Raw genomic sequence first — 14807 nt, 5'->3', positions numbered from 1 at the left:
TCTGCCAGAGCTGTGAAAAAGGACCCTTGAGGCTTGTCTACACATACAGTGCTATCATGGCACTGCCGTAATGCCTCGTGAAGATGCTACCTACACCGACAGGAGAGAGCGTCTCCTGTTGCGGTAGGTACTCCACCTCCCCGAGAGGTTTGGCTGTGTTGACGAGAGAAGCCCTCCTGTTGACATCGTGCTGTGTACAGCCGGAGTTCCGTCGGTATACCTGCGGCACTGGGGTGTAGACTTCCTACATGCCTGAGTGATGCAGTTGTACTGATGTAAGTCTATAGTGTAGACCCAGCCTTAGTCTTAATGGGAATCAAGGCCAGGACCCTGAACAGCTGGGACTACTCTAAACATATACACAGGCGACAGTTTCCACGATATGCATCTGAGGAAGTGAGCTGTAGCTCACGAAAGCTTATGCTCTAATAAATTGGTTAGTCTCTAAGGTGCCACAAGTACTCCTTTTCTTTTTGCGAATACAGACTAACACGGCTGTTACTCTGAAACAGGCGACTTTGTGCCTGAGTCTTGGCAGTCTTTCTACATCGGAGAATAGGAGGTGACCTTGCTGGGCAAAAGGTGGAAACCAAAACTGTTCCCCCCTCCCCTGGAATTGAACAGCTGGGGTAGTCACAGGTCAGTGAGGGGCTGAAGAGGTGACTGCCTCTCAAAGTGCCAGTTGCTCAGGCCTTTCTCCTGCAGGTGATGTGTGAAGGGACAGCCAGAGTTTAAAGGGAGACTTCAGGGCTAGGGAACATTCAAATGGCTTCTTCCGGTGGAGCTGAATCATGCAGGGGCCTATTGGCCCAGATGCTGACTCATATGAGCCTGGCAGTTGCTTTTATGCTGGTCTGTTTGGTGGTGGGGTTTGTGGCTGCCCTTCCCACAAAGAAGTGGTAGGTCTTGGGGTGGAGAAGGGGGAAGAATTAGGCAGACACCAGAAGCTCTCTGGCTGCCTGCTGCTTAGTAACCATGTTGCCAGGTGCACACTTTTGAGTCAGGTTACCTCCAGGAGAGGGGGCTGCGTTGGGGAAGAGGTGTTGGGGGTCTTAGGGACCTTTCACATGTTTAGGATTTCTGGTAAGTTTCACCTTCACTCTGAATTTATTTTTTTGTTCCTAACTGCAGCGTTCCCTAGGCCTTTCCTCCGTATGTTACCTAGTGGAACCCTCAGTCGTTCTCCCCAGGCGATGAGACTTCTTGCAAACCATCCTTGTAGCGTGCAGCATTTCCAGCCTACCACCTTCCACAATCCATCTGTTTCGTTGCCCTGCCACTCTCTTCCCACATCCCCCAGTACCTCCACCCTCTGTGCCCCTTCCCGCTGCCACGTGCTGCTCCTAACTGGCAGCTGTTCCTTGCAGCAGCGATGACACGAGGGGGCGGGGAATCCTGTCTCTGCTACTGGGCCTGAGCCTAAAGACCATCCTTCCTCTCTGAACATGCTGCCTTCGAACCTGCCTGGCGACCCATCGGGGGGGGGAAGGGAATTATCGCTGTGCTTGGGCCGAGCAGCATCCAGATCAAATACTTCTCCTTCTATTTGTTTTCTCTGAGGATGCTAAGACACCATAAGGGCAGTTCATGGCTCACTGAAGGCCCATCACTTTTATTTACAGACAGCACGTGGCAGTGATAAATTCTTGCCCTGAGAAGTGGGAACGAAAAACAGCCCATCGTGGTTACAGATCAAGCAGCAGAGGGTCCATAGGACTTAACATGGAATTTAAACCCTGAAGCTGCCCCTTATGTAAACAGGATTTAAATGCCACCTGCCCTGCATGCAAGTCGATTTCATCCCATTTGCTTCTGTTTATTCCCCTGATTTAAAAATAAAAATCCTTCTTATCTGAACAGCTCTGCGGTGTCAAGTCAGTGGGTATCTCCGTCGACGCCAGAGGGTGTTTGTCATCCCATTTGGGCTTGGTAGTTCCACCCCATGAAGCAGCTTCTATGACTGCCCAATGACACCAAGAAGCAAAGACCCCCTCCGGGTGGGGGGGAAGGAGATAACATCAAGGGTCCAAAAAAGCCATGAGTCTTGAGTATCAAGCAACTGAGAGCAGGAGGGATGGGAAAACCGACAAAGCTGGTGTCGTAGCTGTGAGGAAGAGACTTTGTGAGCCAAAGACCTCACTGGGTTTTTTATTGGCGTTGGATCTCATTGTCCTTTCCATGGAAAGATCTTCCCTGCTTCCTGAAACTCCCACCCTTGGAAGGGGGGGAGAGCATGTGATCCTTGAATTCACGGAGGAGGCTGCTCCATGCGCAAACGTGAGAGAGGTGGTCAGAGCAGCAGTGTCTTGAGGGCTTATGTCTGCAGCAACTCTGTGTCCTAGCCCTGGTCTACACTAGTGTAGACATATCCTTAGAGAGCAGCTGATGGGGAAGAAGTCTTTTCCGGCAGCTCTCAAGCCCAGGAACCCTTGGCAGGGGGTGTCCTGCCGGCTTGCCTTGAATGCGGGAGGGCTCTGAAAAGAGTGAAAATGCTTGTGTCAAGCCTCCCAAAGGGTCGGGTGTTTGCCATTTTCCTCTTCCCAGCTCAGGGAAGGGTGGGGAGGGCAGGCACTGCAGGAGCTGGGCGTCAGGGCTCGCTTGGGGGATATGAGGGACTGCAGGCAGCTTTTGTCGGCGGGTGTGTAATGACACAAGTTATGGAGCATATGACTTCTTGCTATTTAGGTGGCAGAAAACTTAAATCCCTTTGAGAAAATCTAGCAACTTCCTAAGAGGTTAAGACCCCCCCCCCCCCCGTGTCCCTTCCATCTCATAGTTCTCTGTCTCTTCTCTTTCTTCACTCTGTTGAGGGTGGCTGTGGCTGGCTATTTTCACTGCACCAATGTTAATTTTGTGCCACTTGCTTACAGATAAACTAACTAGCAAACAGGCCGGGCCAGTGTCTTTTAAGAATTACAGAATTTAGATACTGCAATGACTATAAAGATGCAGCTCTATGGGCCTGGTTCTCAGTAACTCTGACCTACAGATGCTGGCCTGGAGTGCAAAGGGGCCGCAGAGCGGATGGAAATGGCTGGCTGAAGATCCCCTAGCTCTCTGGGTAGTGTGGCGCTGGTGAAAGGAACCTGCTCCCATCTGTTGGGGTAGGAGGTGAATTGAGGGCATGACCAGAGAACCATAGAGGGCCCAGCACCTGCTTATGGGGAGTGCAAAGATGGGTGAAAATCCATCCCAGCCCCAAGCCTAGTAACGGGGCAACTGGTAATATATCACCCTCCGGCTCTTATCCGCCGTCCATCTCAACGAGGGTAAATATCATTATCTCCATTTGACTGATGGGGAAACTGAGGCACAGAGTGGCAAAGTGACTTGTACAACAGCAGGCTAGTGGCAGAGTTGCGCACAGAGCTGATGTTCCTTGACTCTGTCCTATGTACTAGCCCCTAGACCAAACTGCCTCCCTTTTGTGTTCAAGTCGGTGTTAAAATTTTAACCCGCCTTTGAAGGGAGGCTCCTGTCAGTTTAGCCTACAAATGGGGTTTGTTTGTTTTTTAATTAAAAAGCAAATTTTCCCCTCAAAAGGCTACTACAAGAAATGCCTTTCCCCCTTCTTCGAGATTAATTCAATCCTGTCCTGTCCTCCCCAACTTCAATCCCTTGAGGGTTTGTGAGCCGGAGCAGGGCTGCAGGCTGGAGTGTGAGAACCTGAAAGTGATACTCGCCCAGGGGTAGGTTCCGCACTGCAGTGGTGCATGGGCCTCGTGCTCTGTCTCTCTCTGCACAGTGGGAAATTTCAGCCACTGATGGCCTGATCCTACCCCTGATGAAATCCAGGCTCATTGCAATGGAGACTGGATCTGATCCATGGGCCCGAGTCCCCCTGCGCTTTGCGGTGTCATTTGTCCCAGTGGGTGTGAACACTAGCTGTGGGCTGACATGATGCATAAGGGCTGACTTTCCCCTTCTGCCTACGTAATTTCTTCTGGATTTTCCCTAATACCTACCTATGAGTTACTGCTCCCCGATGCGTGCGGGCTAGGATGGTCTCCAGAAATCAGCTCGTAAATGTTTTCTAGACCTTCCTGTCCCCTGGTGGCCGTCGGTCTGGTCAGGGTGGCTGCCTTCCTGCCGTAAACCGGGTCGTCAAACTCCAGCGGGTTCTGAGGGGAAGGAGAGAGGGAGAAAGTGAAAGGAACGCAGAATTGCTCTGCGCCATTCCTATTCACGCCGTGTGGTGCTGGGGAGAGGCATGGGACGGGCAGCACGGGGGACAGGGATTCCTGGTGCACCCCCAGAGCAAGAACAGCATAAATCACGGCCCCCCACTCCATGCATCATCCCCCACCGATATGCCTCAGCCCTAACTTCAGCGGCAGCGTGGGTCTGTGGGTAGGGCACTGACATGTGACTCAGGGAAGCTGTGTTCTGTTCCTAGCTCTGCCACTGCTCCACTGGGTGAGCTTGGTCATGTCCTGCTCTGTGCCTCAGTTCCCCCTCCCACCCTCTGTCTTTGCTGCATAGATTGTAAGACAGAGACAGGCTTTTGCTATGTATCTGCATCACCCAGCACAATGGGGCTCTGATCTCAGGTGCAGCCTCTAGGCATTACCATAATACTTCAGAATAGTGGAAGGTTTAGGGGAAATCAGTCTCCTTGGCCCATTAAGTCCGCGGTCTCTTTACCAGCAGAGGTGGAAAATAGCATTGGTGGGTTCTGTGGGAGAGACCTCCACCCACTAGGATTGGGACTGAGCCCCACCAAACTCATTGCACACAGGCCCCCAAACAGCCAGCAAGCGTGAATAACCAGTGGGATGTGAACCGGCGCCCCGAGTGTGTTTCAGGGCCCATCAGACTCAACTTATCCTGCCCCCTTGTGGCCATTTAAAGTGCCGCTCCCCACTTGTCCTTCCACGTGGCACCCACCTCTGAGGATTGCCCAGATGGCCTCCCCTGGGCCCCCTTGATGGCGAGAGCTGCAGGCAACCGCCTCCTCCGGGACCCCTGCCCCGACGTGCTCCGGAGGAGCCTGCGGTGTCCTGGGGACGGCTCGGCGGGAGGTCTGGATGAGCCCCGAGGCAAGGTGGACGCCGTGTCCTGCAGCACTCTGGGTAGAGCCTGGGGCCGGGACCGGCACGCCAGCTCTACCTCCGCGTAGATGTTCTCGGGGTCGGGGCTGGGCAGCGAGCCTCGTCCCATGGCGTAGAAGGGGATGGGCTCGTCGGGTTCACAGTAGATGCGGCGTTCAGGGGGCGGGAAGCCCTCGCAGGGCTCGGCGTAGGTGTGGAAGCGCATTAGCTGCTGGTACTTGGCCTCTGCGGGCTGGGCCGGTGTGGGCTGCTCAGTGGGGACGGGCACTTTGCTGACGTGGGCGTAGGGCTCCACAGAGGCCCCTGCCTCTTGCACAGGGCTGCTCGGCCTCGGAGTGGGGCCAGCCTTGGCGGGGAGCAGGGGAATGGCACAGGGAGCCTAAGGGAGGAATGAAATGAAGTCAGCTTCCGTCTAAGCAGCCCTGCTCCTCCCCTCTTTGTCTGTGTCCACGTTTACCTCCTTGGAAGGGCTTCCCTCGTTCCTTTGCTCTGCAGCCAGCGGGCAGGGATGGCCCTGTTGGCCGGGGGCCTGGGGCTGTCTGAGAACCAGGCTGTATGCTTGGCCGCCTGCTGCTGGGGGGACATTTGCTGGCTCGAGTGGGGCACCAGACCCTGCTTCAGCTCCAGCCGGGATCCCACCACTCTCTCGGCTCTTGTCGCCCTGTGGCAAAGGGAAAAGCTCCTGAGCGATAGACGTGGCATTAGGTCTGGGGTTCCATGACTGGGACTCCTAGGTGCTACGGCAATAAAAATTACAAACTGCAACAGAGCACAGGGCTGGGTGTCAGGACACCTGGGTTCTCTTCCTAGGGTGCAGGGCGTAATGGGGACAACAGAGCACAGGGTAGCTGGACTCCCAGCTTCTATGTCACTGATTCACTGTGCCACCTGGACCAACTTGCCTTTCAATTGCCTCATGGTGGGGAAATACTCCCAGTGCACCGGGGATAGTTCTGCACTGCTGCATGTCTGGGGCGAGGGGGGGACAATTCATTCAGGTGCTAATTACTGTAACATCTGTGACTGCCTCGCATTCCACGGCTGTCATGGTGCTGACCTCAGCCCCTCCTGTTGCACAAGCCCAGACCCATGCTGCTTGGCCTGGGGAATCCCCATCAACAGTACAGGGCCTATGACACACAGCGGAACAATTCTGATCCCCTCCAGCAGAGGGCAGTGGTGACACCAGCCAGCCAGCACATCCCCATGCCTTTCTTATGACGGCAGTTGCGGCATTCCAGCGATCCCTGGGCGCGCAGTGGGATGTCAGGCGCTCTGGGCGAGTCGCTCTCTTACCCTGGGGCATGGTGCTGTCAGGAACTCATCGTAGGGGGTGACGGGGGCGGTGGTGTAGTGCAGAAGCAGACCCTGAAGCTCGATGTGGGCGCTGTTCTCTCCTAGGATCACGTAGCACTCGTCTTCCAGCTGATCTAGGATGAAGTGCCGGCAGCGATCTCTGCCCCTGGAGCCCGGAGAGAAATCAACACAGGGGGTGAAATTCCATCCACACCGGAGTGACTGGGAATTGCGCTACTTCCACCCAGTGGCTCTGGCTCGGTGGCGTCCAGGTCTTCAAGGAACCGGGGAGGCCAGCGGGGTTGGAAGAGGCGCTCCCACGTTCACGATACCCACAACACCAGCATTGTGTGGCTCCTTGTCCCCCACCGCCCCCCAGGCAGCTGGGCCATGTAACAACAACGATCCCCAGCTCTGAGAGACCGACTGGCCCTACACAGCGCGGCGCTCAGCAACCAGCATCGATGGGGGCCTGGCGAAGCACAGAGAGCAGCGAGTGGGGCTGGGGCAGCTTGGAGATCTCACCTGCGGGGCTGGCTTAGGAGCAAGGGGCGGCCAGGTGACCTCACCTGTACGACAAGACAAATCCCACGGTGCTTTCACTGAAGCGAATCAGGAAAGAGCCCAGCGGCTTCTCCTGCAGCAGCTGCTCCGTGTCCCTGTGTGGGAAGGACAAACGAGGTCAGAAATAATCCAGGTGGGAAGCCAAGCGAGGGGGCAGCAGCTCCTGGGTAAGAGATGTGGCTTGGTAGGGCTGGGGTAGGAGCTGCTGGTAGTTCGGGAACAATATCTCAGCCCCCCCCAGCCCCCCGCCAGGCTTGGAAAGGGGCAGTCTAGGCATGGGGACTCCTGCAGGCTCGCAGCCTCCTGTGTTCTGGCATGCAGCGAGTGGGGGCAAATCCAGCTTGTTAGGAGAGGAGCTGGGGAAAGAACCCAGGAGTCCTGGCTCCCTGGCCTTCCCCACTGCCGCTCCCTTCATTTAGGTAGGAGGGTGAAACTCCTTCCTTAGCCCTATTTGTGGCAGCAGGGCGTGGCGCTGCCTGTGGGAACAGCCCCAGGGTCCAGGGGATGCTGCTGTGGGGCCGAGCCACGTACCTCCCACCGCCGGCGCCGGGTACCTGCCAGGCGCCCCCAGCCCCTCACCTCCTGCTGATGAAGCCGTGAAACCAGGGCGGCAGCTGCCCCTGCTGGCAGATCCGGCTCGCCTGCGTGCGCTCGAACCATGCCCGGGTCCGGGCCTGCAGCGCCGACGGGGCCTCGGGAGGGTCCAGCCTGGGCCCCAGCCTCGCCTGCGTCTCTGCTCCCTGCACGGGGTCCCTGAGAAGAGACCAGCTCAGCTTGGCACTGGCCGCCGGCCATGAGCTGAGAGGGTCCTAAGGGAGGGAGAGCAACAGAGGCCTAGATGGGGGGTGGTGGTGGAGATGGGGGCCATGTCCTTCCACACACCCCCCTTAGTGCCAAGCTGGGGCAAGCAGTGACTGAGGGGAGCCCCCCCCCAACCCTGCCGTATGGTGGATGTGACAGGCGGCACACCGAGCCCTAAGCCTAGGCCGAGCGAGGGCAGGAGGGGCCTCGCACCCTTTGCCAAGGCCCTTCTTTCTGGCAGTCCCTTGGGGTTCCCTTTGGGCTGACACCTCTGGGGAGCTAATCTCTGGCTTATCAAGTAGAGGCTTCTGCTTCCAGAGACCTGGAGAGGATCCTCTGGGGGTTTCTGTCCTTCTAGAACCAAAGGCCCTGGCCTCTCTGATAAGGACCTGAGCGAGATGCCATGAGCGGGCCACTGGGCCAGGCAGGTGTCCCAGGCCGATTAAAAATACTCCCCCTCCAGGAGCCAGGACGGACGGACGGATGGAAAGATACTGTAGGGTTCTCGGGTGAATAGACTAGTGGATGGATGGATAGATACAGGAGGGGGGAGACAGAAGGATGGACGGATGGATGAGTACTATAGAGTGGACAGATGGATGAATGGATACTCTAGAGTGGATTGATGATGGACAGATACTGTAGGGTTGTTGGATGGATAGACAGGGTAGGATGGATGGATGGATGGATGGATAGACTGATGGACAGATACTGTAAAGGTGGATGGATGGACAACTAGTGAAGGATGGATGGATGGATTGACGGACAGATCCTGTACAGTGAATAGACATATGGACTGGTGGACAGAAGGTGGATGGTTGGACAGATACGGTAGAGCAGACAGACAGACGAATGAATGGACGGGTAGACGGGCAGTACGGAGTAGACGGATGGATACTGTGGAGTGGGTGGGTGAGTGGATGGATGCTGTAGGGTGAGTGCCTCGTTACAGATGGGTGGCTGGACAGACGGCTGGACAGAAGAGTGGGCTGAATACAGTACCCGATGCATTTCCCCCCCAGCACACACATTTGTTCCATTATTTAACCCGCTCTAGCAGACAGGCACCCAGGGCACCCTCCCCCAGCTCCCCTCATTCTGCACCCGCCAGACGCTCCCCCCACACCGCAGAGCCCTGCACAGTCCCGAGCAACTGGAGAATGGCCAGTCCGACACCTCTCGGGACTGTGGTGCCGTGACCCGGAGCCGCAAGGTGCTGGATCGAGAGCTGCTGATTCCTACCCTGGTATAGGTGCCCTGGTCCCTCTGAGAGCCAGGAGGCTGCTTCTCTTTCTGGGCCCCGGCTGGCGCCCTGCTGAGCCCAGCACTGGTACCATCCAGCTGGGCCAGCTCGTCCGCGTTGTTGTCTTTGCTGAGACCGTTGGGTTTAAATGTGCTGAAGAGGAGGGGTCCCTGATTATCCCAGACGTCAGCCCCTGGGGATGGAAACAAACAGGGCTCGATCCTCCAGCAAGGCCCCCCTGTAGGCTCAGAAACCTTCCCATCCCCCTGCACTCCTGCGGGTGCAAGAGTCTTCTCTGCAGCTCTCGTCCCCATCCCGGGTCTCTTTCCTGCCTGGCCTTTGGCCCCATTATGCAAGCCCCCTCAGGGGACTGCACTGAGCGGGGAAAAGGAGGTGGAGCTGGCCTGCAATGTAGATCGGCATCCACTGCCCTGCTTCCCATAGACCTTCCGAGCCATAAGAATATCTGTTGATGGGGAAACTGAGGCACAGAGCAGGGATGTACCTTGCCACACCTAGCAAGCCAGAGCTAGGATTAGAACCAAGGTCTCCAGCCAGCCCTGTTCCATTAGCCTGGCCTTGTTACACCTGACCCCAGAGGTGGAGAGCCCAGCAGCTGGTGCTGATTGCGGCTGCTTTGTTCTGTTCCTATGGAGGTGAGGTGGGGCTAGCCTGAGCCCTTGCAGATGGGAACAACCTGGCAGGAAAGAAGTTTGTTTTGGGCTCTGGTCAGCCTAAGTCTAAAGGATGCTGTTACTCCAGAAGAGGTTGAACTCATTACCTGCCGAGTCCAATCTGCAGCTGGAGCAGGCTGGGGAAACTGAGCCAGGGTGGCTGCAATGCTGTGCTCTGCTGCAAGGGGGCACTCTGATGTCTTGCACCCTTCCGTAAAGCCTTGCGGTGCTGGATTCTCCACGCATCTGCCAATGCTTGGGCCTTTATCGCTACTCTCATGATACGGGTTGTTTTTCACCAAGCCGCAGCTCCTGGAGTCCTGTGATGAGGTGAGACTCCCAGCTCCCTCTCTCTTTGTTAAAATACATTTCTAGCTTGGGATGTGTGTATATTTTTTTTCAAAATATGAGCCCTGGTTTAATCCTAAAGGCCCAGAAAACTAGAAGGCAAATAAAAAGCTCCCCAAATGTCTTATTGTTTTAAACAAAATCTCATGATTTTCTGGGCTCTGAATCACGACTTTTGAATTCTTGGAGTAGGCAGAAGTGCACCCTGCAGGTAGCCCTTGGTGCCTGCTTTCCCCAGGTGCCCATGATGCCGTGGGGGTTGAGGGGGAGAGAATTAATCCCCCAGGGTGCAGTTTCCAAATGCAGCCACCTTGCTCTAGAGGTGTGAGGAAGGGTAGAAAGAACATGGAGCATCTTCCTCGCCCTAGCAAAAAGATGCAAAATAAATGCCCCTGCTTTGCTGAATCTTCGCTGAGGAAGCAATAAGACAGCTGCTATGCCGGGATTGCAGCTAGGTCAGCTCAGCCACCCTCTCCTCTGTGTCCTTGCTCTGGATGGCACCGGGAGCAAAGCCTAAAGCTGCGCGGGGCGCGCTTTCCCTTCTAACATGCTGGTTGGGGTTGCTTTTAAACTTTGCCCAACTTCCACTGTTCGGCTGATGTTTCCCATGCTGGGTATCTGAATTTTGGGGGAAAGTTGCTGCTAAAAACTTTCCGCTGTTTCAGAGAAAGAGGGTAGGGAAAAATCCGTCCTTCTGCCCATGCAGAAAAAATGCTTCCTATCCCGTATGGGACTGTGCAATCAAAGACTGCCCCAGAATTCAGCCCCCTTGCAGCAAGATTCACAGGAAGCCTTAACTGGGCACTTCTTACCTTTGGAGGGTTTGGTTTTTTACTAGCTTAATGTTCTTTTAATGGGTTTAACGTAATCACAACCTCTTCGGGGGCAGGGACTCTCTCCCAGTGTGTATATCTAGCACCTTGTGGCCCTAATCTTCGATTGAGACCTTGAAGGCTACTGTAATAATCCCAGGAAATACAATTGTTCTGTTGTGTTCTAATCCTGATGTAATTACAGGGGACCTCTCAATAGTGTTTCATAAGGGTTAATTAAAACAGGAAGTAATTATTTAAATCGGTTGATCCATCCCACCTTCTTAGCATCCCGGAGATGTCTGCCAGCGATTGCCATGGCACGTTTCGGAGTCCTATTAATAATAGCCCATCTCCTGCCACTCAAATGGAGAGCAGGGTTTCAAGGCCCCAATCCTGCAATGTGATCAATATTTGTTTGTGCCCACAAGGACATCAGTTGATCTCCTTGGAGCTCTGCCCAGGGACAGGGTTGCATGCTCAGGGATCTGACTCTGGGATCAGGGCCTACCCTTGTGCAAAGGAGAGACACCTCTCTCGAAAGTGACCTAACTGTCTTTTCCTGTTGCTGCAGCCGAGTTTGTCCCAGGATATCAGAGAGACGAGGTGGGGGAGGCAATATCTCCTCTTGGACTTTTGACTTCTGTTGGCGAAAGAGACAAGCTTTCGAGCTACACAGAGCTCTTCTTCGGGGCCCGGAAATGTCTCTCTTTTACCAGCCGTATTGGTTCCCATAAAAGAGATCCCCTCCCGCTCTTGTCTCTCATTTCCCCTCCCTTTTGTTCCTTTAAGAAAGAAAAGGCACCAAGTCATGCCCCCAGCCCCCCCAGTCAGCATGAGCACCGTGGGAGTGCGGGCTGCTGCCCATTCCGCTCAGGCAGCGTTTGACATCTGCTTTGCACTGGGGCAAACAGCCAGCCCGAGGCTCAGGGTGCAGGAGTATTGGGCCTCCGCCTTCGAAAGCGTTTAGGCTAGGAAAGATGCCATGCGCTCACCGCTCCCCTCGGAGAATGCATTGCAGGGGTGGCTCTGGAGCAGGGCATAACTGGCCCATCAAACCGTCTGGCCCAGGTCAGCAGCTTAGGGCATGGATGTCGTCTGGAGGCTGGCATGAAACGAGCTGTGTGGGTCTCGGTGCGACCTCTGCCAGGAAGGGCTCTGCATTCCCCCAACCCAGCCCCCACAGCTGGGCAACCTCCGTAATGAGCTCCGCTCCAAGCTTGGCTCGTGGGAGGGGACCCGGGGCTCCATTGCCCGAGGGGACATGCCCTCCGGGTCACACCCGGGTCTGAACAGCTGCAGGACTCATGCACTGGATCAACCCAATGCTTGGTGGGCAGTTGCCCCTCTGTGGCATGGGGCGTAGATTCCCCACTCCTGCCTGCAGGACTCCGATCTCCCTGGCTCTCGCCCACGTCCCTCTTCACTGGACTCCCCTTAAGGGAACAGATCTGATCCTGTGAAGAGCGGTCGAGGTTGCTCCCGTCTCCCCCCGAGCCCCAGCGGCTCCTACCTGTCCTAAGGCCCTCCTTGACCTGGGAGTCCATGCCCTGCAGCAGCCCCTGCGGGGAGCTGCACTCCGAGGCCCTGGCAGCGATGTCTGCTGGAGGCAGGGGAACTTGCAAGTCCTCCTCGTGTGCTCTCTGCATGCAAAGGGCAGGAAGCAGCTACCGAAGCCACAAGATGCTGCTTGTTCACGGGCGAGCAAAGGAGCGCCGCCGGCGACGTCATGGAAAAGGAAAGTGCCGTGGCAGAGTTCTGGGGCTAGGTGCTGGGGCTGGAGATGAGGGGGTGGGGTCACCGCAGCGCTGGGCAGGACAGGGCCTGTGCCTAGGCTAAATCCCTCTGTGCCAGTCTGGGGGGCTGAAAAACCAGCCAGCTCGCGGCAGCTGGAGCTGGTCAGAAAGGCCTGCTGAGTACTAGCCCATGAGACCTGGGTTCGAGTCCAGACGCTGCCCTAGCCTCCCTGAGTGACCTTAGACAAATCACTTGAACTCAGTTTCCCCCTTGTATAACGGAGAATCATCTTTCCTTCGTCTCGTTAGACTATCACTGAGCCCCCCGAGGGAACTGTCCGTGGCTCTGGGTCTGTGAAGGGCCTGGTGCAAGGGGGCCCTGATCTCAGTTGGGGTGTCTGGGTGCTGATGCTAGACAAACAAGTACTGTTAAACATGAGACCCCCTCGGTATTATCCTGCCAGGGTGTTTGAGATAAGGTGCTTTTGCTATTTGGAGGCCTGACCTGGGCGAGATCACTGGGGAAGCTGTCTGGGGCCAGGCTAGTCCTTGGACGGGGGACCTCGAAAGCGTTCCAGGGCGCAGTGGGGAGAGCAGCGTACCCTCTGCTGCAGGGGTGTGGGGTGGGTGACCCAGCAGGGGGCGCTCTCCTACCAGGCGGGGCTGCCCCAGGGTAGCAGGGCTGTGCCACTGAGCGGGTGACCTAATTCTCTTCCCGAGTAAGGAGGAGGCAGTGCTGAGGCAGGGCCATGGGTTCGAGGCTTCGAGCTTCCGCCACCGTTCTGTGTGCCCAGAGTCTGTCCCAGATTTCCCAAGGGACTGGGTATTTTGTGATCCCGGCGGAAGGCTTGTCAATTAAACAATTAATGTTTGAACAGGGCTTTGGAAACTTAAAGAGCTCTAAAAGAGCCGGGTCTTGTTTATCGGACCCAGCCAACAGATGGGCAAGGGATTCCTAGATCCCAAGACTAGCGGGACCACTGTGATCACCTAGTCTGACCTCCAGGCCAGAGAACGGCCCCAGAACAATCCCTAGAGCAGAGCTTCTAGCAAAACATCTCATCTTGATTTTAAAATGATCAGAGATGGGTGATTTTAAAATGATCAGAGATGGGTTAAGGAAGCGACTTGGGAGCCAGGACTCCTGGGTTCCTTTCCATGCTCTGACAGGGGAGACCTTAGTGGTTAGAGCAGAAGGCTGGCAGGCAGGATTCCTGGGTTTAAACCCCTCTGCCAGTGATCCTGGGTGAGTGTCTTCCCTTCTCTGTGCCTGATTCCCCTCAGCAAAATGGGGTAAAATATTTGTCCCCCTAGGCTGTGAGTAGAAACTCCCTCTCTCAGTGGAGTTGGGGGGAAGCTAAATTTAGAAGAGCACCTAAAGCCGGTGGGGGGGTTGGTCAAAGGTTATGGCCCCACCCACCAGCTGATCTTCATACAAATATTCTCCCTCCCCCACACCCAGGCCAATCCAACCGGGTGTTTTACTATGATCCTGTCTGTGAAAAGTCTTCTTCAATCAGTCCAGCCAGGAGGGAAGAACAGTCCCCTGGGGTGGGGGAGGCCGCCAATCACACTTCGCCAGTGGCTCCCATAAGCTGGAAACTTTGTCTAAACAGCTCATACTTGGCAGGAAAAGGGGGTTGAGTCGCAAGCCACCGGGAAGCAGAAAAAGGGCAAAATCCTGTAATTTACTTATAAGGAAAAATATAGCCAACTCGCTGCAGGCAACTGCACTGGCTCCCTCTAGTGGGCCAAAGTCTCCCTGCAGCCTCATTAGTCCCTGTGTGTTGCAAATTTAACATTAGCGCCATGGGAGGATGATAAGGATGATGATGATGATTGATGATTGATTACAGCCGCTACTAAAGCTCCAGCTGAGATCAGGGTGCTGCTGTGGTGGGCGCTGCACAGAGTAGGAGACAGTCCCTGCAGAGAGCTTCTCGGTCTCAGTATACAAGAGACAAAGGTACTTTTGTAGCCCCAGGAAGATCAGGGAAGAGTTCCGCTCTGTGTGAATCTGCAGTGAGATTCAGGGGTGGCTGGGCCCGGAAAGCAGTCGCAGATCGAGTGTTTGGGACGGCCAGGATTCGTGCTCCCTGGCTGGCTATAATGCGAAGAGAAAGAGCTCTTACTTGCATCTCTCGGGCCTGTGGTAACGAAGGGCACATCAAGTATAGTTGTTTAAACAGATCAGCCATGGCAGCTGAGACTAGGACACCTGCCCATTGGCTTCAGGCATCAACTGGCTCGGGGTGATTCCAGGTGCTTCCGTGGATGCATTA

At 55.5% G+C, this 14807-nt stretch overlaps 1 protein-coding gene across 1 annotated transcript; it reads right to left on the bottom strand.

Annotated features, from left to right (window-relative positions):
- Nucleotides 1–2433: 2433 nt before the first annotated feature.
- On the bottom strand, nt 2434–9909 carry SH2D2A (SH2 domain containing 2A). Its single transcript, XM_078850573.1, has 9 exons — nt 9737–9909; nt 8955–9108; nt 7491–7720; nt 6917–7006; nt 6348–6513; nt 5509–5712; nt 4888–5397; nt 3966–4121; nt 2434–2474 (listed from the first exon to the last, which is right to left on the bottom strand). Exons 1-8 carry the CDS (start codon nt 9907–9909, stop codon nt 3966–3968), a joined length of 1683 nt encoding a protein of 560 aa, XP_078706699.1. The 3' UTR covers nt 2434–2474.
- Nucleotides 9910–14807: the final 4898 nt, after the last annotated feature.

The sequence above is a fragment of the Lepidochelys kempii genome, chromosome 24, assembly GCF_965140285.1.
Source record: "Lepidochelys kempii isolate rLepKem1 chromosome 24, rLepKem1.hap1, whole genome shotgun sequence".
NCBI lineage: Eukaryota > Metazoa > Chordata > Testudines > Cheloniidae > Lepidochelys > Lepidochelys kempii.
The sequence above is the reverse complement of the archived record's forward strand: the minus strand, read 5'-3'. Positions and strand labels throughout refer to the sequence as shown.